Source organism: Chlorocebus sabaeus, chromosome 16 (assembly GCF_047675955.1).
Source record: "Chlorocebus sabaeus isolate Y175 chromosome 16, mChlSab1.0.hap1, whole genome shotgun sequence".
NCBI classification, from domain to species: Eukaryota; Metazoa; Chordata; class Mammalia; order Primates; family Cercopithecidae; genus Chlorocebus; species Chlorocebus sabaeus.
Window position 1 is genome coordinate 51,993,358 of NC_132919.1, and position 21,951 is coordinate 52,015,308.

The 21,951-nt window shown below is 57.3% G+C and overlaps 1 protein-coding gene across 6 annotated transcripts in view; it reads right to left on the reverse strand.

The window, feature by feature from the left end:
• TMEM104 (transmembrane protein 104) overlaps nt 1–21,951 on the reverse strand; it is a 68,793-nt gene that overhangs the window by 3,363 nt on the left and 43,479 nt on the right. For 5 of the 6 annotated variants that reach the window (XM_037993039.2, XM_008011826.3, XM_008011827.3 and 2 more), the window contains one exon: nt 1,688–5,522. In XM_037993039.2, the coding sequence (XP_037848967.1) occupies nt 4,762–5,522 (761 nt within the window). In that variant the 3' untranslated portion in view covers nt 1,688–4,761. Of the gene's footprint in view, nt 1–1,687; nt 5,523–21,951 lie in introns of those variants that run through there. The other variant, XM_073005053.1, reaches the window with a different exon arrangement.

The following is a 21,951-nucleotide window of genomic DNA, read 5'->3' on the forward strand; positions in this document are numbered from 1 at the left end:
GACTCCTGTGGTGGGAGAATCTGCCTGAGGTCTCATCCTGTCCTCCCTCTGGGGCTTCTAGCCCACTTCCTTTTTCTATCACACATCTTTGCCTCTGGCCCATCTGAAAAGATGGCTTTTGCTTACCATTTTCAATGTTTTCACATCTGCAATTACACTTATCCCTCCTACAATGACTGTGGAGCAAGCAGGCTTTCATTCTTCTATCCGTTCCACAAACAGTGGAACTATTGATTCTGTCACACCCTTTTCTAACGGCTGAGGATGTAAAGGCCAAGCCCTGGCTGTCCTGACAAGTTGCGTGGAGGCAGACCAGAGGCTAATTCCACGTGACAGAGAGGAAGCCCGAGGGGCGGTGCTGGCTGTCTGCCAGTGCCCTCCCCCAGAGCTCCTTGCTGGTTCCCAGGAAGCCGGATGGCCTCTTTAGCCTCTGAAGACCCCATTGCTTGGGTTGGGGCCATAAGAACTGGATTTTTTTGGGGGGTTAGTTTTAGGGGTGAAGGCAGCTGAAATGGTAGGGTGGGATACACCTCTATTCTTGGTAGGAGAGTACCCCAAGAGTGGGTGGCCCTGTCCATTACAATTTCATGCTCTCTACCCTATGGGTTTTCATGGGCTGGATCCAGGTTCAGGACAGCAGGCCGGGAGTTTGTCTAGGTGAGTGTTGGAGGCCAGCACTCTGGAAGGGAGCTTGACCTTGGTCGCAGCCACTAGTGGTGCGAGGGTTAACTGTTGGCCACCAGCCCCTGGAACCGAGCCCCTCCTCCTCCCGGAGTCAGGGTCTGCCTTCGGCCCTGGGAGGAAGGCTGCGGCAGGTGAGGCAGCCCGGAGGAGCTGTGAGATCAGGGCTGCTCCGCTCTCTGCCCAAGATCATTAATAACCAAGAACTGGAAAGATCATTAACAGCTGAGCCTCCAATGTGGAACTGAGCCTGCTGCTGGCTCTGAGGGCCGCTCCTGCTCCTGGGCCAGGTGCTGGCTGCCTTGTTCCTTCTCTAGGAATATATCTGGGGGTGGGGGCAGGAGGCTATGAATCCTGGGGGACAGGTAGCAGGAAGGATACATCCTGAGTTCAGAACTAGTTTGGCCTGGCTTCCTGCACCACCAAAGGAAGGGAAGAACGTGTGGCAGGGGAGAGGAGAGTAAGTAAGGCCACAGATGTGAAAGCGTCATAAACAAGGGCCTGGCGACCCACATGCTCAAATACCACTTTTTTTCTTTGGGTGAGATACAGAGAGAGGCCCTTGTGGCTGGCCTCAGAGCAGGAAAATCTTACTAACTGGGGTCCCTTCTGTTGCTGCTGTAGCTGTTTTTCCTTGTGTCTAGCTGAGCGGCTTGTGGTCCAAGCCAGCTTTTTGCAGGGAGCCAGGTGTGTGGAGGGGAGGAGGGCAGAGCTTGCAAAAGGGCAGGCTGATGTCTTCAGTCAGGACCCTCCAGCCTAGCCTGTCCTGCTCTTTGAAAGGGAAGGACTGTCCTCAAGTTTCCTAGGGGACTGGGGAACGAGAGACAACCCCTACCCCCAAAGCCCTATAGACTCCAGATAATTCAGACCAATCTTCTGTTTCCGAATTGCAATCTAGTGACAACTCATTAGGAGGCTATAAACCAAGTAGGTGTCAGGAGTCCTAATGAGTCGGGGGTCCCTGGCTACAAGTAGTTAGTCTGGCGAGTGATGTGGGAAACAGGTGTCACTGAGTAGCTTTATTGAGCATTTTGTGCTGGGCACTAAGCTCAGCACTTTAAACCCCACAACTGGCCAGTGACGTAGCTGCTGTTACCCCACTTTACAAATGAGGAAGGACAGACCACGGAGGCTCGCTCCTGCAAATGGCAGGCCCAGCTGCCTGGTCCACGCAGAAAGTACCCAATGCCATGCCTGGCATATAATGACACTCAGCGGAGGTTACCCCTCCAGTCGCAATCAACACCATCGGCCCCAGGTGGAAGAGATCCCAAGCTCTCTCCAACTTTCCAGTGGCCCTTAACCATGGGTCACCCTTGCTTGGGAATATGGCCCCACACAGGACGCTTCCACTTCCCCCAGGCCTGGCACTGCCAGCCACTGCCCCTCCGCAGTGGCTTTCCAGGAGCGGGGCAGCAGCCCTTGTCCTCCCCACCACTCTGACTCTGGCCTCTGCCTGTTGCCAAGGCTACTCCTGGCCCCGTGGTGAGGACGGCTGTGTGGCTAAGGGCCCATCATGGTGCCACTGCCCACCCCCACCACCCAGCAGTGCCTCCCAGTCTGTCACCTGCGATCCACCCCATCTATAAGCCAGCAGCTGCTGCTCTAGCCTCAGGTGAGGAACAGCCAGGAGCTGCTGGCACGAGGCTCTGGGGCTCAGGTGGGTCTGGTGCTTCTGCGGGGAGGGAGGCAAAGAAAGTTTACTACCACCTTGACCTGGTCTGCCCTGGGGGCATCTGGGGCCATGCAGGTGGCAGATGTTGGGTAGAGGCTGCTGAGTTTAAGCTTTCCTCCACAGCGACACCTGCTCCTGGGCCAGGCTGGGCTCGCATCCTCTTCTGCTCTCCCCACCACTGACCTCGGGGGCCCATCTGCAATATGGAAACCACAAGCTGAACTTGCCTACTTTGCCAAGTTGATGATGGCTGCAGTGAAATGTGCCTGATGCACGTGGAGAGCCAGCATCACCCGGGGCTGTCTTGCTGTTGGGGTTCTCTGCCCCTGGCCCCAAGCCCCATTGGCCGTCAGCGGCAGAAGCCTGGCATTGATGGAGAGGAAGGTGACCTCATCTGACTTACAGCAGGAGGACACTGAGGAGCAAAGCAGCTAGACAACAGCAGTGGTGAGGGTCCCCACTTGGCAGCAGTGATGTGGTCACTGTGGGCCAGTTCCCTCCAGGGCCGGGGCTGCCCCAGCTCAGAGGTGGCGGGGAACATGGCCACTGATTCCATGGCTGGGCGGTTCCAGACTGTCACATAAATTAACCTGGGCTTTATGAAGCTCATGAATTTTCGTCCAAGATTTGGTTTGGAGTCTGGGGTGGCAGGATGATTTAATCAACTTTGTCTTTAAGCAAGAGGGAACATAACTGGAGAACAGTAATTCCAGATGTTTTGAGTTTTCAGCCACAGGGGTGCAGCCAGGTCTTCCTTGCTCTTGGCCTGACCACTGCAGGCCCCTGCTCTACCTATCCTGAGGGGTCTCCTGGGAGGAAGCCGCAATGGCAGATGGAGAAGGGGCATTTTTTTTTTCCCGTGGATGGAAAATGACGCGTGGGGACAAGCTGTGAGAACCGCCGAGGTGCGTCGGCAGAGAGAAAGTGGGCTGAGGCCAATTACACCGCACAGGAACTCTCCCAGGCTTCAGCTGCCAGGGCAGAGGTGGCGCAGCCTGTGGACTCCCCGCGTTCCCTGCAAATCCCACATCCCCCTGACCCTGAGACCCCTGGGCCCCAGGAGACCCTACATCGTCGCTCTGTCAGAGGTCTGAAGATGCTGAGATACAGGGGAGGGGCTGAGCAAGGCACTGAACTCAAAAGAGGGAGGGGTCGGGCCTGAGACCCACCCCAGAGAGGCGGCTCCAGGACAGGCGGGACCAGGCCCAGGGCTGGGGGCAAGCCAGTGAGGGTCAGGGGGACCCCCAGGTCCTGAAGCAGTAGAAGGCACGTTGAAAATACAGAGTTCATTCGAGTCACCTGTGTTTCCTAGGAGGCCAGCCCAGCAAGTGCGTGCATGGCTAAGTGGGAGGTGGCTAGGGACCTGGTCTCCTTCCATGGGAACGGCAGTGGGGGCCCCATCCAACCCCACATTGCCCAAAGGACATAGTGTGAACACTGAGCACCCACACCCAGCCCCTAAGGGAGCTGCCTTTAGCGTTGGAATGGGAGCACGGGCAGCCTGACCGTGGTCAGGGTGGGAACCTCAGAGCCCTCCCACTGCCATGTCACTGCCAAGCCGCTGCGGTGCCAGGTGGGGATGGCTGCCCTCTAGTAGGACCACCCGCACTGCGAGAGGCCCTGAGGGCGCCAACGGGGCAGCGAGGGCAGCAGACGGTCCCTTTCAGGGACAAGCTCCAGACTTTAGGCCCAGCTGGCAGGCGGCTGTGTCCCTATAGAAGGGACACTCCATCCAGCCTGCTACTCCGGAGCTCACGCCCACAGCGAGAGCCCTCGCAGCTCTATCTGGGGACTCTGGTACCAGTTAGCACTTCTTGTTCTGGTCATGGGGCCAGCCAGGCCCTCTCTGAGGTGGCACCTAGCGCCTCCCAGGCCTGGTGGGAGGGTGGGCCTTGCTGTCACAGGTTGGCCTGGCTAGGATGCTTCCAGCCTGGGATTCGCCTCTGAAGAGGCAGCAGTTGCTAGTGGAGGTTTCTTAGACAAGGACGCAGGACAGGGCTGGAGAGGGGAGGGCCATGGGTCTGGGACAAATGATGGCAGTGCCAGCACTGCATCTCCCACCGTGCAGGGAGGAGCCCGCCGTGGAGGTGGGGTGGGGGGTGAACATGTTGGAAGATGTAGGAGAGGGGTGTGATTCCAGTAATGAGTCCTAGAACTTGGGAGCAGCCATGTGTCACCCAGGCAGGAGGACCTGGTGGGAGAGCTGCCTGGGGGAGTGAGGACAGGTGCGGACTGGGTGGAAGGTGGGGTGGGGAGAAGACCCCCAGCTGGAAAGGGGGTTTCCCCTAGAGCCGCAGTCCCACCTGCCCCATGAAGACCCGGGAGCAACTAAATCTGGGCTCTGCGGGCGAGGGGTGGGGCTGGGGCCCCTATGCCTGCCATCACTAGACCTGCCTGTCCTGCCATCAGAGCTTGGTCTCGCTGAGGACGATATTGGCCGTGACAAAGATGAAGCAGGAGAAAGCCCAGAGCAGCACGAAGCCCACCCAGAAGGTGTGGCGGAAAGGGGACCTGTGCTTGTTGCTGACCCCACAGCCAAAGGCCAGCTGGGTGTCCCTGCGGCAGTGGTACACCAGGAAGGCGGGGATGACGTATTGGATGCCAGTGCCCGCATAGGCCCCTGTGATACCCACCAGCGACTCCAGGTCGTGGGTGCAGAAGGCCACCAGCACAGGCGGCACCAGGGTGATGGTGGGAAACACGACGCGGTCCACCACCCACGGGTACGTGCCGCCCTCGCGGTGGAAGAGTGTCTTCCAGTTGTTGCGCAGGGTCACGGCAATGATGGGGAAGTTGGTGCTAATGGTGAAGACGGGGAAGAGGCCCAGGAAGAAGCGCACAGCGGTCAGGCGCACGACGTCACAGCGTGCGAAGTTGAGGGTGTACATGTCCATGAGGCTGTCGCCGCGGAAGCAGAAGATGGCGGTGAAAGAGAGGAGGCCGTAGAAGGCCAGGATCAGCACGTAGTCCAGGAACACCAGCCTTGTGAGGTGGCGCTTGGAGGAGACTGGGGTAATGAGGGATGGCAGGGAGTGCTGGCACATGAAGGAGTAGACGCACACCCCAAACAGGTTCCGGACCCCCGAGAAGTCGGCCAGGGGCGGGTGCCCCTCCCCTTGTCCATGCCCGATGCGGACCAGGGCCAGCACAATCATGACGGCGAAAGCTGGGAAACGAGAGAGGGGAGTCAGCCAGTGCAGACAGGCACAGCCCTACCCTGAGTTTCTCGTCTGGGGGGTGCCTTTGCAGGGCCTATAGCCCCATGAGAAAGAGTCATTCAATGCACATTCAGGCAGCCCTATTCTTGGGTGGCTCAACAGCGGCTGCTCCTCAGAGGAAGGTCCCGCATCCGTCTCTGTCCTGTTCTCCCCTCTCCCTGCTGAGCAAGGGGCTGGGTTGCAGTGGGGCCAGGGGCAGGGTGGTCTGGCTTTGCAGAGGTAGCACTCTGTCTTCTTAGAGGAGGGCGAATCCTGGCGCAGGCACTGCCTGGCTCCCTCATCGGCCCCCCAGGGCTCTCAGGGGCTCTGCCAGCTTCCTGGCAGGGAGCAGGCTGGGTCAGGACACAGGGTCACACTCTCTCCCTTGGTTTGAGGAATGTGAGGCTGGGGAGCTGGGGGTAGACGCAGAAGGGCATGGAGTGTTTGGGAGAAGGTGTCCTCCTGGGCCGAGGGCATCTGCTAGACACAGCCGAAGCCAAAAGGCAGGAGTGCTGGGAGCCCTGGGCAGACAGGTGGGTACGTAGGGGCCGAGGGCAGGCAGGAAGTTGCCAGTGGTCATGCCGGGGCAGAAACAGCACCAAGGACCAAGGCTGCGGATTGCCAAGTCCTGGGCTGCTGACACCGAGGCTGGAGGCAGGTGGCATGTGGCTCTGTTTTCCTGGGCCTGGCAGCGCAGCTAGGGGACAGGGGACTCTCTGTGGAAGTGGAAGGGGGCCCATGGCCTATCTGTTCAGAGCAAACAGCTTGCATTGCTAATGGAGACCAGGCTGGCCTCACTTCGCAGCCTTTTATGGTGGTCCTCCTTCCGGGCTGCCACTGGAGACAGGCTCACGGCACACCCTCCAGGCTGAGCTCCGCAGAGGCAGCCTGTGCACCCCAGGCACAAGGGGGTGCATTCCCAGCGCTCTGAGGAGATGGCACTCAGGTCTTTCTGTCTCTGGCTTCTGCTCTCCGGGCTACCCAGAACCACGGTTAGCTACTCACACGGAGACCACCGGTGTCCGTGTCTGTTCGGAAGCTGACCAAGCCCTGCTCTCTCTGTTCAGAGCATATCTGACAGCCTCTCTAGCCTGTGCCCTCACCCCTCAGGTGAAGCCCACGGGGACACGTGACATTTCTTGGTGAGCAGCACAGGCAAGTGTGAAGGGGCAGTGGCCAAAGAGGCCAGATCGCAGCTCGGTGGCTCCTGTCTGGGGGCCCCCGCAGAGCCCCAGGGCTCTTCTGCAAGTGGGAAGCTGGGGACCTCATGGTCCCCTTTGGGCCAGGCCCACTCCCTGACTCCTGGAAGGAAGAGGTGGCTCTGATGGGACCCACAGGAAACCAGGCAATGTCTTCCCACAACGACACTTGGGAGTGGGATGGAATCTTCATCTATTACTTTTAATCAGAACTGCCTGACACTGTCGGGGACAGGAGGGGAGGAAGGGAGCGTTGAAACCGGCCTGAGAACATTGCCAGCAAAGAAGATGATTTGTTTCTGCCTCTCACCACCCGCTCCAGTCCCCGCCACTCCTGACTCTGAGGGCCTGGGGACTCCTCCCTCGGCATCACAAATTGTCCCAACCCTGGTCAGTCAAGGGGAAGCGGCGGCCTACTTCCTCCTTCCAGTCTCAGCCCAGGGAGTTGCCTCCAGCTTTACCCACTGGGGATGGATGGCACAGGACAGCTGTGGGACAGCTCAGGACCCCGAGCAATCTGCTCGCCCCAGAGATTTCTGAGGCTGGGTAGAGGGGGGTGTGCCCAGCAGTGCTATGCGAGAGATGCACCCCACAGGAGGTGTGCCAGGGCAGGATGTGCGGGGGGGAGGGTACCGGGGAGAGAGCAGATACGCTGGAGGTGGAGTCCCTGTGAGCCAGAAAGGGCTACAGAGCAGAGCTGAGCAGGATGGGGTGGGGGTACAGAGGCCAGACTGGGCCCAGGGGCACCTGGTGATTTGTTATTCAGGAGGCTGCAGCAGACTGTTTTGCCACCATAAGTGGGGCACGAGGGTCAGGGCAACGGGGGCAGCTGCTGTAGGGCAAGATTCAAATCCTGCACTGCCACTGCCATCTCGAGGCACCACCTTGAGACCTGGCACTTGGCCCTGGCCAAGGGTGGCATGAACTTAGAAAAAGGCAAGTGGCCGGGCGCGGTGGCTCAAGCCTGTAATCCCAGCACTTTGGGAGGCCGAGACGGGTGGATCACGAGGTCAGGAGATCGAGACCATCCTGGCTAACACGGTGAAACCCCGTCTCTACTAAAAATACAAAAAACGAGCCGGGCGAGGTGGCGGGCGCCTGTAGTCCCAGCTACTCCGGAGGCTGAGGCAGGAGAATGGCGTAAACCCGGGAGGCGGAGCTTGCAGTGAGCTGAGATCCGGCCACTGCAGTCCAGCCCGGGCTACAGAGCAAGACTCCGTCTCAAAAAAAAAAAAAAAAAAAAAAAAAAAAAAAAAAAAAAAGAAAAAGGCAAGTGGAGAATTCCTCCAGCTGTCTGTCACTCGGCCCTGGGCCCTGGGTCTGGTGAGCAAGCAGGCAAGAAGGCAGGAAGAGGTCAGCTGTCTGGACGTGAGCATCCCTGCCACTGCTTCCTCCTGCCCTGAACACAGCTCATGCTTCTCTGCTCCTCTAACTCCCCAGCCTCATATCTCCAAAGAAGGGCAGCTCTCCTTACAGCCCTGCCTGTGAGATTTCCTCACGGTAAATAAACCAATTTACAAAGTAGGTTTCCAAAGAAATGAGACGGTTGTACACACACACGCATCCCCCGAAATGTACACCTTCTAATTGGCGTCCTCCAGAGCAGCTGTCTTGGGAAGAGGTGCCTTTGACACCAACAGTGATGTGGAACAACTTCTAGAACCTTAAGCTAGAACAAAACCACGGCAGCTGGGCGCGGTGGCTCACGCCTGTAATCCCAGCACCTTGGGAGGCCAAGGCAGGCGGATCACCTGAGGTCAGGAGTTTGAGACCAGCCTGGCCAACATGGTGAAACCCTGTCTCTACTAAAAATTAGATGGGTTTGGTGGTGTGCACCTATAATCCCAGCTACTCGGAAGGCTAAGGCAGAAGAATTGCTTGAACCCGGGAGGCAGAGGTTGCAGTGAGCCAAGATTGTGCCACTGCACTCCAGCCTGGGCGACAGAGTGAGACTCCACTATCAAAAAACAAAACAAAACAAAACAAAGCAAATAAACAAAAAGAACAAAGTCACGGCTATGGGTAATTAAAAAAATGATTTCACGATCTTCTAGCCATAATTAGGTTCACCTCCTAATGCCACTACCTAGATTACCTAGATTAGTCACCCATTTGGTTCTTTTGATTGTCTTAAACAAGTCTATTTGCAAAAACCAAGTCTACCTTCATGGGCTGGATGTTTGCTGCCGCTTGGGAGTCAGAAGCAGATGCTAGAAGCTCTTGGGAGGTGATTCCAGAGTGTTAGAAAATGGGATAAACACCTGATGGGGCAGGTGCAGCTGCAGGGCCGTGCGGGCCTTCGTGAGCTCCCCTTGGTCACACCCTGCACTGCTGTCAAAAGCTCACCCAGCTGTGTGGCAGCTCGGTTGCATGGAGACGCCAGCAGCTCTGGGGCTGAGCAGACCGAGTGCACACTCAGCAGGGGTGGGTCATTCACCCATGAATCCCGACCTGCACTCAGGGCGTTCACACACCAGGAAAGGGACAGGCTGCCATGGTGAGGAGCACATGCGGGAAGGGCAGGTGGCTCTAGAAGAGCCATGCCCCGAAAACAGGGGTGAGGACCAGCTTCCCAGTGCAAATGGCCCCAGTCGGGGCAGAAGGTAAACCCAGCTACCTGGGGAGGGGGCAGGGCCCTCTGGTTCCCCACCACCATGAGGATATGAAGGCAGGGGCTGGGATCTGTCCCCTGGGAGTAGAGAGTGAAGGGAACTGCTCCAGCCTGGTCTCCAAACCAGCAAATTCAAAAGAAACTAGCACCATCTAGAACCTCTAGTTCCCCTGGGAGATGGAGGAAAGGGAGGGAAGGGAGAAAAGAAGGAAAGGAGGGAGGAAGGGAGGAAGGGGAGGTCAGGGCCCTGACCTTGCTGGGACCATGGCACGAGGCTTAACCCCCACTGTGCACCTGGCCAGGCCCCTGTGACCCCACCCCTTTGTCTGGCCCCTCCCTGCCTCCCCTGGCTGCGGGAGGAGCAGAGTTCAACAGCCATCTCCTAGATTGATCGCCGCATCCCTGGGAGACAGCTGCTCCAAAAACTCATTAGGTCTGATCATAAATCAAGATGAAACAAGGATGACAGGTTGTGGAGACCCTGCCAGGATGCGCGGTGGGGAACAGGGCTCCGAGAGCCACACTGACGCCCAGGGCTCGGCCACAGAAGCGGAGACAGCCTGCGCCCACCTCGTGGAGGCTGCGTGGGAGGGCAGACGGGCGTGGAGGCGGGACAGAACAGAAAGTGCTCCCCAGGCACGCTAAGGGCCAGACACCCAGGACTTCACAGTCAGATGTGTGGGGGGTCGGCCCCCAGCAGGGTCTGCAGTTCCCCAAGAGCCTATCACACGCAGTGCCCAGAACATTCGCGTCCACATCCACCCACAATTCTACACCAGGAGTCCTGCTGAGTGGTGCAGAGCGGCAGTGAGAAGCTGGGAGGAGGCAGAGGGGAGGACAGAGGAGGAGGCTGACATAGGTCACACGTGCGGCTGCTGGGCCTCGGAAGGCTCAGCTACAAAATGACAAGGGGTGGCCAGAGACTTCTCTCTTAATATCTGAGTAAAAGCCAACGCAAAAGCCACCGCATTTGTCTTGTGTCACCCATGGGCCCAACTGGACTGTTCATTCCTTCAACAACAAGGGACTGAGTGTTCCCTGGTACTATGCTGGCTGTCTGGGGACAGCACACTGAGACAGGGGCCCTGTCCTTCTGGAGCCCAGAGTCTGGAGGACCAGAGTCCAGGTGGAAAGTACAGGGGACAAATTACAACCAAAGAACAGGCTAGTTATCAGGCACACTAGCTGTGGGGTACATGATGAGATCCCCGTCGCGGCAGGCGGCCAAGCCTGAGGGTAGGAGGCCACGTGGTGGGGGTCCCAAAAGGGAAGCAGGTGTCAGACAGGACAGGGAGGACCTTTCGGGGCCGTTCCAACCCTATAGGTCTATGGCTGCTGTGAATCCTCACGGTTTAGGAGGAGCAGCTCAATGTGGGGTGGAGACGAGGAGGGGAGCCCCCGAGGACACCCATAGGCAGAGCCTCATTAAGGCCCTGTGAGGCCGCCTGCTACGGCTGCTGGCTGCTCACAGGCTTGTCCTGATAGTGGATCTCAGCTCCACACGTGGGCCTCGCCACATTGAATCACCTGGGCCACAGCTGCTCCCCTCCCTCGCACACTGACACCTGGGGCGGGAGTGAGGAAGACAGAGTGAAGGCACACAAGTCATTGTCTTGGAGCTGAGATAAAACAGGCATGAGTGCTGAGCAGCCACAGGCCAGTCAGAGAAGTCGCCTCCCTTCCCTTTCTGAGGAGGCTAGAAGTAAAATTTACACAAGGACTGAGCTGCCAGGAGGCACATCCACTGTATGGGCATCTGGACAAGCCAAGGTTCATGTTAATATCGGCTTTGCAGCAACATCAAGTGTGGCAGTCAAGGTGCAATTTCACATCAAGATATGTTCTTACAACATCTGAGTTCTCAGGCTCCTAAAGCAGTCAGAAGAGAAGCGAACAGAAGCAGCCTTTCCCCAGATAGTCTCAGCCTGGCAAGAGCCAGATAGGAAGTCCCTGCAGGCACTGCCTCCACATCTGTCCTCACGGCCTCTCTCCTTGGCAGGGAGGAGGACAGGTGAGCCCACCCACTCTGAACACCTGCCAAATGGCAAAGGTGGCGCTGGTTTATAAGGGGATGAAAGTCAACAAACACCCGCATCTCTCCCAAATCCATCCCTTCCGGAATATCCCTGCCCTCCTGAACCTCACCCTGGGGGGCTGGGGGAAGAAGGGGGCCTTATTGGGGGGATGAAGCCGTGACTGGGCCAAGCCCTTGTAGCAGTTGAAGGTGACTTATTCTTGGGGCCAGACAGGGATGAGTAGGTGTCTGGAGCCCAGGGCCCTGATGCTCACGTTCCGGTAGTCCTACCAGCAACCCCAGTTCACCTCTCTTGGGTCTCTGTGGGCAGGGACAGAAAGATGAGAGTGGTCAGCAGCCAGCTCCTTCCTTCCTGTGCTGAACACACACCCTTGGGCATCAACATAAGGGCTGGCTGAGCAGGAGGTGTGGAGAGGGATGAGCTCCTTCCAGGTCCTCCCAGGCAGCGCTGCCTTGGTCTCTGAGCCATGTGAGGCCTGGGCAGGACTCTGCCTTCCTTACAGAATGCTGGGGTCTGTGTGGGCTGGAGAGAGTTGGGTGACCTTCCCAGGCACCACTGGAGTTGGGGCACAGAGGCCAGAGCTCTCCAGGCCTGGTTGGGGAGAGGGGGGAGCAGAAAGAGCCCTCCCAGGAGCCCCCACCTCCACTCTGGGGGCACACATGAAGGTTCCCCATGAGCATGAGATGCTGAGGCACTGAGTCCATCTTGGTGGCTTTCCTGTTTTCCTCATCCCCGTCGCTGGCTCTGGAGTTAAGCAAGGGCTACTTCTGGGCAGCCTGAATGCTGCCCATGCTCTCCCTGAAGGTGGCAACAAACCCACTGGGCTCTGACGGAGAAGCACCGAGAAGCATTTAGAGCTGTGCTGACCACCAGGGCCACACAAGGCCGAGGCTACTGAGCACTGGAACATGGCTGGCTCAAACTGAGGTGTGCTCAAGCGTAAAACACACCGGGTTTCAAAGACTGGGTGTGTGGCCCAGTGCTGAGGTGGGCGGATTACTTGAGGCCAGGAGTTTGAGATCAGCCTGGCCAACATGGCAAAACCCCGTCCTTACTAAAAGTACAAAAATTAGCTGGACGTGGTGGCATGCGCCTGTAGTCCCAGCTACTAGGGAGGCTGAGGCAGGAGAATCGCTTGAACCCAGGAGGTGGAAGTTGCAGTGAGCTGAGATTGCACCACTGCATTCCAGCCTGGGTGACAGAGTGAGACTCTGTCTCGGAGAAAAAAAAAAAGACAGCATGGAAAAGGAACGTAAAGTATCCCACTTGTCATTTTTTTCATGATTACGTGTTAAAAGATATTTTTGATACGTTAAGTATTTTATCAAAATGAATTGAACTTCAAGATGTCGCTAAAAATTAAAAGTTTCCCCAGGTGGCTGGCATTGTATTTCTATGGGCGTCTCAGTGGGGGTTTCCTGTGCTAGGTGTCTGTGGGCTGTGCACACCTGGGAAGCACCTGAAATGCTGAGGATTTGAAAGATTTCCCCCTTCTGCCACCAACTTCGGTCCAGGACTCCTCACTCTAACCCTGTCACCTGCCCTGACTTGCATGGGGACACTGAAGACCTAGGGTGGAGCTGCGACGCTGCACCAATCCTTCTGGAAAAGCCCAAGGACAAATGGGCTCTGAGTGCCCTCGGGCTGTGACCCCCACGGCAGCCTGACCTGGCGAGGGAGGCACTGGCTGGGTCTGGAGTGCTATGGAACTGGCCTGTGGTCCTGGGCCACCATCAGCGGGACATCTCCATAAGGGCATGAGCTGGAACAGAGGCTCTCAGGAGCCATGGAGGGCCCTGCCCAATGGTCCCTGCCTAGAAGCCCCCACCCTCAGCCCATTCATCCCCTTCTATAGGGCCTGGAAGGGATGAGGAGTATGGGGACACGCATCCACTAGGGCCAGACTGCACGCGGCACACTCCTCCTCCCTAATCCCTTTGGGTGCCCACATACTGACTTGTGCACACATACTCAGAGCCATGACCCTGAGGGCCAAGGGTGAAGGGTCTTCCCCCAGGCATGGGCCCCAGGCCTTTCCCATGTGCCAGTGCTGAGCTGTGCCTTGGCAGGGCTGCTTCCTGGAGAGCTGCCCCCACAAGTCTCTAACCTCTGAACCTGGCTCCAGATGTCCCTGAGGCCAGGGCGCCCCAAGCTCCATGCCATTCCCTGCTCCCCATGTGTGGCTCTGGCTCTGACACTGGGAGGTGGAGGCCATCCGTCACAGTGGCTGTCTGGGAATGACACTCTTTTCCAAGCAAAGAATCAACATGCCAGGGCTAATGATAACGAATGGCCAGTTGTGTGCCCATCACCAGCTCAGGCACCGGCACTCCAGGCGGGGGAACAGGACTAGGGGAGGACTTGGCGCCAGCTCCCTCCTTCACCAACGCTTAGCCCTCTGAGGGCGCCGGGCTGCAGGGGTCTCTGGCTTTAGCTGGGCCGTTGGAAGGGGTGGGTGAGCAACACCAGCCTGAGCAGAGAACCACTGGAGACCAGCCTCTTGGCCCTAAAACAGGGGGAGGTGGTTGGGTATTTGTTCCTTAAATAACCAGACCAACCATGGCAAAAGGAGACCCACATTTGCAGGCTGGAGGTGGAAGAGCCCAAGGATCCTGCAGCCTGGAGGTGTGAGCGACAACAGGACACAATCCTGGCTTGGAAATGGCCAAGTTACACTGGACACAGCTCCTGAATCTGCCACTTAACTGTGTAATTTTGGGGCAAACTGTTCCATCACTTTTAAAAATACAGATAAGGCCGGGCATGGTGGTTGATGCCTGTAATCCCAGCACTTTGGGAGGCCGAGGTGGGTGGATCACCTGAGGTCAAGACCAGCCTGGCCAACATGGAGAAAACCCATCTCTACCAAAAATACAAAAATTAGCTGGGCGTGGTGGCCCATGCCCGTAATCCCAGCTACTCGGAAAGCCGAGGAAGGAGAATCACTTGAGCCTAGGAGGCGGAGGTTGCAGTGAGCCAAGACTGTGCCACTGCACTCCAGCCTGGATGACAGAGCAAGACTCTGTCTTAAAAAAAAAAAAAAAAAAAAGAAAAAAAAAAAGGAGATGATAGTAGGAAGGCTGAAGGGTTGGAGTGAGATAGGGCAGTGCCGCGTTGGTAAAGCCTGGCTCGCACCAGTCACTCAGGAAGCTGCACGTGCCATCTATCATTGCAGAAACCCATTGCCCCTGTGAAAGCCCAGTTCCCAGGCAAGCAGGAAAAACCGTGTCAGTGCTGAGTTCTCATCTAGCTCCCCTTGTGCTCTAAGGAGGGGAACTGGATGATACTAGTGACCCCGCCTTCCTGGCCAGGTCAAGCTGCTGTCAGAACAGTTCCCAGGAATACCCCATCACTGGCCTCAGCTAACCTTTGGGGCTCTGGGGGTCAGGGATGGGGAGGGGGGCAAGGAGGACCCCAACAGGCTGCTCACCCCTGCTCTGCCAACCAGAGCGACCCTCAGTTCCTCCTCTTATGCCCCTGTCCACCCCCACCACCGCCAGCATCTTTAAGGCCCCTCAAGGCCAAGCAATCCCCACCATCCCACCTCTGGGGCCTCCGGGTGTGTGCCCTCTCCGGGAGGGGCTAAAGGACACAGGGTCTTTGGAGCCCGAGCTGGTCCATCCTTCCTGGGGTGGCATCTACCTGTGCTTGGACTGTGGTGCGGATGAAGGCTTTGCCTGGGAGGAGCTCCCTTTGGGGACTATGGGAAGCCCCCACATGGATATGCCAGGCACCAAAAGCATCTTGGCCCTGGGTCTGGTTTTCATTTCAGACCTGTAGGGCATGCAGCATATGCCAGCTTTGCCTAGCAACTCACCCACCACTCACTCGGGTTTCTGCTGAAAGGAGGGAATCTAAAGACAGCTGATCTTCCCATGTGGGCCAGCTCCTGTGTTTTCTGGAGGATTCTAGCTTTGTTCACTCCTCACCCTGGGAGAAGAGAGGAGCGCTGAAACAACCAGCTTTATAGGACTAGGTTCTATCCTGCGGCTAAATTATTTAGCCCAAAGGACTGACAGCAGAGTCCCCCTCTCCCCAGGGTGGTAGGAGGCGGCGGCAGCCTGGTGAAGGGCAAGTGTCTGAGCCTCTGGAGCAATCAAGCCTTCTGTCGGAAATCACGGGCTCTGGCCTTTCATCCTTCCACTTCCCCACACCCTCAGCGCCTGGCAGGTGGTGCCTGGGAGGGCAGGGTCTCAATTTTTCATTCTTAAGTTGTCAGAGCAAGCTCAGTGTGCAATCATTGGGAAGGCAGGGCCTCTGGCTGCTGGCTGACTAATCTCCTTCCTGGAGATTGGAAACATAAAATTTCAGGCGCTGCCACCTTTCCTGCAGGCTGCTCAGCCCTTTCCTCTCCAGCAGCCAGCTAGATGCCAAGAGAGACAGGAAGGAGAGAGTGAGGAAGATGAGGAGAGGCGGGTACCGAGCAAGGATGGGTGGCCCCTCCTGGGTCTGAACGTAACTTTGGAGCGCCAGGGTTGCCGTGGGCCGTGTCAGCCCTGCAGATGTATATGACAGCCCGACTTGCTGCAAGGTTAAGACTCACCCTCCCACATGAAGCCCAGTTCTGCACAGAGGCCATGCCCGTCACCATCGTCGGGTCAGACTCGACCCATGGCCACGAGTGATCTGGGACTTAGTTTCCTTGCCTTGTCAGTGCCGGACAGCTGGGCCACCAACCTCCTGGGCATTGTAGGAGTCTTTGTCTGATAGCTGGATCTGCCCATCTCGGCTGTACACGGATCAGAGCTGATAACAAAGGCTGCTTAGAGGACAGGTAGGGACGAAAGGGCAACAACCTTTGCTCGGGGCCAAGTGAACTCTCAGGTCAGTTCTGACTGATGCTAAGGAAGGGAGTAATTTGGCGGCACATGGCTGGCTGTTCACCAGCAAGTGTTCATTAGTTGCCTACTTTACCTTAAAACAAACACTGGGTTCCTCTCCTATAAATGGGCCTCTGTGCATTTGCCAAAAGAACTTCTAGAAAACCAAGAATAAAATGAAGACCAAAATGAAACATACACAAAAGGTTTTTCAAGATTCCCTGCACTGGGAGTGTAACCAGTCATGGCTGGACACGGAACAGCCCAGGAGAGCCCTGGACAGTGGCCCAGTTGGAGGGTGGGCAGGGCTGCCGCAAAGACCCGGGTCGTGCTGGGCTGCTGACAGCGGGGTGGCGTGGTGCTGGCACATGAGGCTGTCTGGATGGATGCACAGGGGGCATTTTGGGGGGTCCTTCTGGGACCTCTGAGAGGCACTAGTTGAGTGGCTGTGGAGGAATTCCAATGCCAACCTGGCAGCAGTGGGCACCAGATGGCCCAGACACAAGACCCCTGGCTGCCGGTGGTGACAGATCAGCGCAGTCCCACTGGGAGGCAGTCTGCAGGGATCAGTCATGGGTTTGGGGACAGGTAAACACCAGAAAGCCTCATGTCCCCAGGTGATGACTTCCTCTTGGGGGCCTCACCTGCCACTACCACCACGTCCCACCTTTCCCTGTCGGCTTGGAAAACAAATCTGGGGCAGTTGCTGAGGGAAGTAGAGAGAGCGGGGCCGAGAACTTCATGAGGCAGGCTCAAGTTCATCCACAAACGCCTGGAGAGGACAGTGTCTGACCCACTTTGAGGGGAACACAGATGCAAAAAGAGAGTGTGTGGCGTCTGTTCTGCATACACAATCAGAGGGAAGGGAACCCTGCGGTCCACGGCAGCCCAGGCCCGAGGAGGGCTGTGGTGCTCCAGAGCAGCCTTTATTAGAAAGGATCGGGTTTTTAACATCCCCAAATGGGGCGCCCCGTGCCAAGCCAGCTGTTCATGGGAGACGCCTGCAGGCATCTGCTGGGAAAGTTGGTAATGGAACTGAAGTAATGAAGCTGCCATGGCCCCTTCCAGTTCGAGAGCTCCACGTGGTGAGGTGGGGGCAGCCTCTAGCCATCGGCTTAGGTGCTCAGGCTTGGGCTCTGAAGTCCCTGCGCTGGGCCTGTGAGCACAAAGAACATCCTCTGTGCTGCGTCTCCCCTCAGCATCCCTGGTCTACCTGTGGCTGGCAGAGGCTAGAGCCCCTGCCTCTCTGTGAGATGGGCCTGCCTTTCATTCTCCCAGCTCAGAGCTTCTTCAAAGTGTGTGCGAGTAGATGCTGGGGGCGGCGGAGCAGAGAGGGCTCCTCTCCAGGCACCATAGCTGGGATGTGGCACAGGGGAGGTTGCCCAGAGCCAATCTGGATGCTTCTAGATCTCACTGTGAAACCCGTGTGGACACCCAGTGCCATGCTCTCTTGAGGTAGCTGAGGTCATGTCCCCGGTCTTATGGCCAGCCCCCAGAGAGGCTCATTTTGAGGCCACTCTTGGGATGCGACGGCTGACCAAGATGATGCTGAAGATGGTCACGCTCACTGTGGCTCCCCTCTGCACACTGCGCAGGTGCTGTGCCAACAACAAGGTCCCAATCGAGGCCTCGCTGCCACTGCACAGACAAGGAACCTGGCGGAGAAGCCTCGATCCATCTGCACACATTGGGAGTAAACGCCAACTGTCCCACACGGGGCAGGGAACAAGGCAAGGAGGTCCAGTGTGACCTCCAGTAGGTGCGCCACCTGGCGCAGAGCAGCCACCGGAGACCTGATTGCTCAGGAATCTGCGGTGGCCACCTGGGGGTGAGCCAGCCAGGTCTGCCAGGGCCAGAACAACAGCCTCACTGCTGGGGACAGCACACCAAGACCCTCCTTCCCCATGTGGATTCAGAAGTATCTGCCACCCAGGCATCCCACACTGACCAATCCCATCTCCCCAAACTTATTTGGGGAGCACAAGAAATGAACAGACACTATCACATGTCATCCATGCTTTGAGTTTTCCTGGACAAGTGGTTATTTACAAAGGCCATTTAACCCTTTCAGTGCCATTCTGGCAGAACAAGGGGGTTTCCGAGGCTACTAAGGGGGAGGAGGACAGAGCAGAGCCCCTCAGAGGAGCTGGCCCGAAGGCTCCTCAGCACAGCTCCGGGGCCTGCAGTCTCCTCCGGCCTCGTTTCAACAGATGGCAGAACTAATTCCTAATTAAGCCCAAGAAAGTTTCCGGCTCAGCACATTTATTTATGATTTTCCGGTCCCTTTGGTGCTCATTCTTCCCCTTTGTCTTCCTGGAACCCAAGCCAGCTTATTTCTAACCCCGAGCTCCCCACTTGGTTATTGGGAAAGCATGGCCTCATCTGGGGAGAGAGGAGAGGAAGGGGTGCGGCGGGAGTGTGGGAAGGAGGGAGGGGTGTGTGGGAAGGAGGGAGGGGTGTGTGGGACTCGGTCACACAGCTGCTTTTAAGACAGAATGAAAAGGGAGTTTGTGGCGAACTGACAACTTGGCACAGACTTGAGAGGACAAATAGGCCTTTGAGGTCACTGCCTTTAGGGTGGTTCTCGAAAAACTGCCTGGGGTGAGCTTGGCCCAGAGGCGAGAAACCCTCGTGGGGTCCCTCCCCCATGGAGGGGCTGCCAGTTTTGTTTTTTGTTTGGTGGCTCCAGGGAGACCTCCATCCCCTTCTTCCCCTCCTGAGCCCCGCTGCGGCCCAGGGCTGAGAGGGGAACACACCTTCCCTAGGAATAAACGCTAGGAAGAAAAATGCCCCACTGGCTCCAGTGCTGGCTGCTGGGGATGGAACCCTAGACCCAGCTGCGCTTCAGAGTTTACCTAACTGGGCAATTTTTCTTCTGGTAAGAGGGCTGTGTCACAGAAAGGTTTGCTTGTTAAGCCCAGAGGTCTGAGTCTCTCATGGAGAAAAATCACTGCCTCTGCTGTCGCCCCCAGCAGTACTCTGGAGAAAAGGTTTGCCTGAGAGGCTCCTGACATTTGATTATCTCTTGGATCAAAGGGAAAAGAGAGGCAGATGACTTGCTAAGACAACAATGTCAAGACAACAATGTCACCACCAAAAAAACAAGTGCTGTCGACCTTCACGAGCTGGTCTCCACCTCGAGCTCCTGAGGCTGCCAAGAGCCTCTCCTGAGGCCACTGTCACCTGCTCCGCAGCACTGCAGGGCCCCGGGAGCCTCAGGGTGGGAGACCTGGGGGTGGGAAGGGGCTGGGGGAAACAGGAGTCGATTTTCTAAAGCAACTGCCAAGTCTACTGTGAGCCTGACTCTGGGGAAGTAGCGTCTCCAACAGCACAATGGCAAGGGGCCCAGGCTGTCCCCAGCCGCCTTCCAGGACCCCCGGGCCCTGCTGGCCACAGAACTCAGCTCCTCCTCCGACCGATGCAGGGGTACAGCTGGTCTCCTGCTCTGAGACAATTGCTCTTTATGTGCCCTCAGCCTCCTCTTCTCCTTTTCAGTCTTCTCCCTTTTAACAAATGTATTGCTCCCCAGACACAGGGAGGAATCTGTCACCCTAAACAAGTGCAGGGGTCTTCGGAAGCCATTAACTGTCACTATCCTGGGTGTCATCCCCTCTTGGGCTGTCATGCTGGCTAAAGCAGGAGTGTCCCCTCCACCTCTCCCCACCCTGCTCCTGTCCTCCTGGACGAGGGGAAGGAGACAGAAATCAGCTCAGCTTTCTCCATGCCAGTGCCCAAGGGGCCCTTTCCCCGTCCCCAGTGCTGAGGGGCAGGTAAAGTGCAGCCAGTCCCACGTAGGGTAGGGACCAGACCTTGGGGCTACAGATGTGGCTGCCGGGAGCCACAGGAGCTGGAGCACCAGACTTAGGCCAGGAAGGCGAGGAGGGAGAACAGTTTTCTCCAAATCCTGCTTTACTGAGAAAACTCATTCTTCTGAGACCACCAGGTTTTACCCACTCAGCCTTACCCAGAGCTCTCAAAATACTTCATATAAGCAGAGAAACAGGAAGGGTGGACAGCTGAGCCCTGGTGTTTCTGACCCCTGCTGACTCTGACTTCTGGACACAATCCCTCCTGGCACCCAGGGAGGTGCCATTCTACACTTGGAGCTGGTGGGATCCCCAGGTTCTAAGTAACAATTCCCATCTTCCCCCAGGTAGTCATGTTAATTTAACCTGGGGCTTGGAACTTGTGAGTGCAATTTGGGAACAGCACTCACTGGTGAGTACGTGACCAGACAGACTGAATGGAGCAGATGCAGGCTTCCGGCCTGTCCAGGGATGGACAGGTGTCCTCCCGCTCCCTTGTGTCAGCTGGATGGCCAAGGACGGGCTCGGCCCAGATGATGTGCCCCTGTGGGGGCCTCACAACTCATCTCCATCCTGCTCTCATCTCCTTGCAAGGACAAACCAAGAGGGCAAAGAAGTTACAGGCTGGTGAGCATGGCTCAAGACAAGGAAAACCTTCCCAGCACTGACATACACCCCTCAGAGCGGAGTGCGAGCCTCACGCAGTCATGAGCTCTGGGCCCCGAAGGCCACCCTGTGCCCTGTGCTGTACAGCCTGCTCCCGGAGGGGCGAGGCAGGGCTACCTGACTGCTGTGGCCCCTTCCAACTAAAGATGCCAAGACTGCTGTGTACAGAGGCTCCTTACACTGACATCTTGTAATCCCGAGTCTGGGGAACCAGGGGAATTGCAGATGTCAAGCTGCTGGAAGTCATTTAGACCAGAAAGTGTCCTCGGCGACCATGACCCACTGCTGAGTCCTGGCATGGAATCAGGATCAGCGTCCACCCCCAGAGTCTGGATGAGGGTAGAATGGGCAAGCGCAGCGGGAAAGGGGGCTGGGGAAGGTGGTCAGGAAGGAGGAGCCCCAACCTTGGCTCCTCTAGAGCCAAGTGCCTCTGTGCTGAGAGGCAGGCGAGCTCCTAGAGCCTGGACACACCCACTCTGTCCAGGGCCCTCTATCACAACAGCAGCAGCCTTCTTAGCTTTTAGATTGAGCAGAAGAGGGGTCCAACGGATGCCCAAAGCCGTGCTGGCCACAGAGGCCCCACCTGCTCCTGTCCTCCGTCCAGGTGGATCGGCAGCCGGCCCTTTCCCTGAGGTGGCTGGCAGGATGGTGTGGCAGAAGTGGACCAGCCCCCAACCACCAACCTGTCTGGGGGAACAGACTCCCCAGACCGCAGCTGAGGACAATGGCGCTCATGCGCAGCAGGGTGTCCGGCGGTTAGAAGATGCTGTAGAGGGGGTGTCTTTTCACGCCCTGGTGGCCAGAGACCCAGGGGCAGAGAGTGGCTGCTGCCACAGCCCGCTGGCTTTTATGGTTACGCCGCATAGCATACTCACGAGAATGCAGAGCCACGCCGCTCCCGTACCCTCCAGGGCACAGCCCAACCCAGGCTTTTGGGAGCCCCCCCGCCCGCCTGTGGGTCAGTGGGCACCCAGCATGGTTGTATGAGAAAGAAGCTGGCCCTAGAATCAACAATCCTGGCTCTAGCCTCAGCTCCATCCACACTATGTGACCTCGAAAAAATCATCTTTTTTTGGTGCTAAATTTCCCCAGCAGTAAAAGGCAAGCTGAGTATCTGCCCCTCCTTGTCCTTTGGAAAGGTGGGAGGACCAGACAGGCCTGAGTCAATGGAAACCACAACCACTCTCCAGCTACAGCTGGGGGCCCTGCACGGCCTCTCGCGAAAGGAGAGGGAAGGGACGAGAGGAGAAAGCGCAGAGA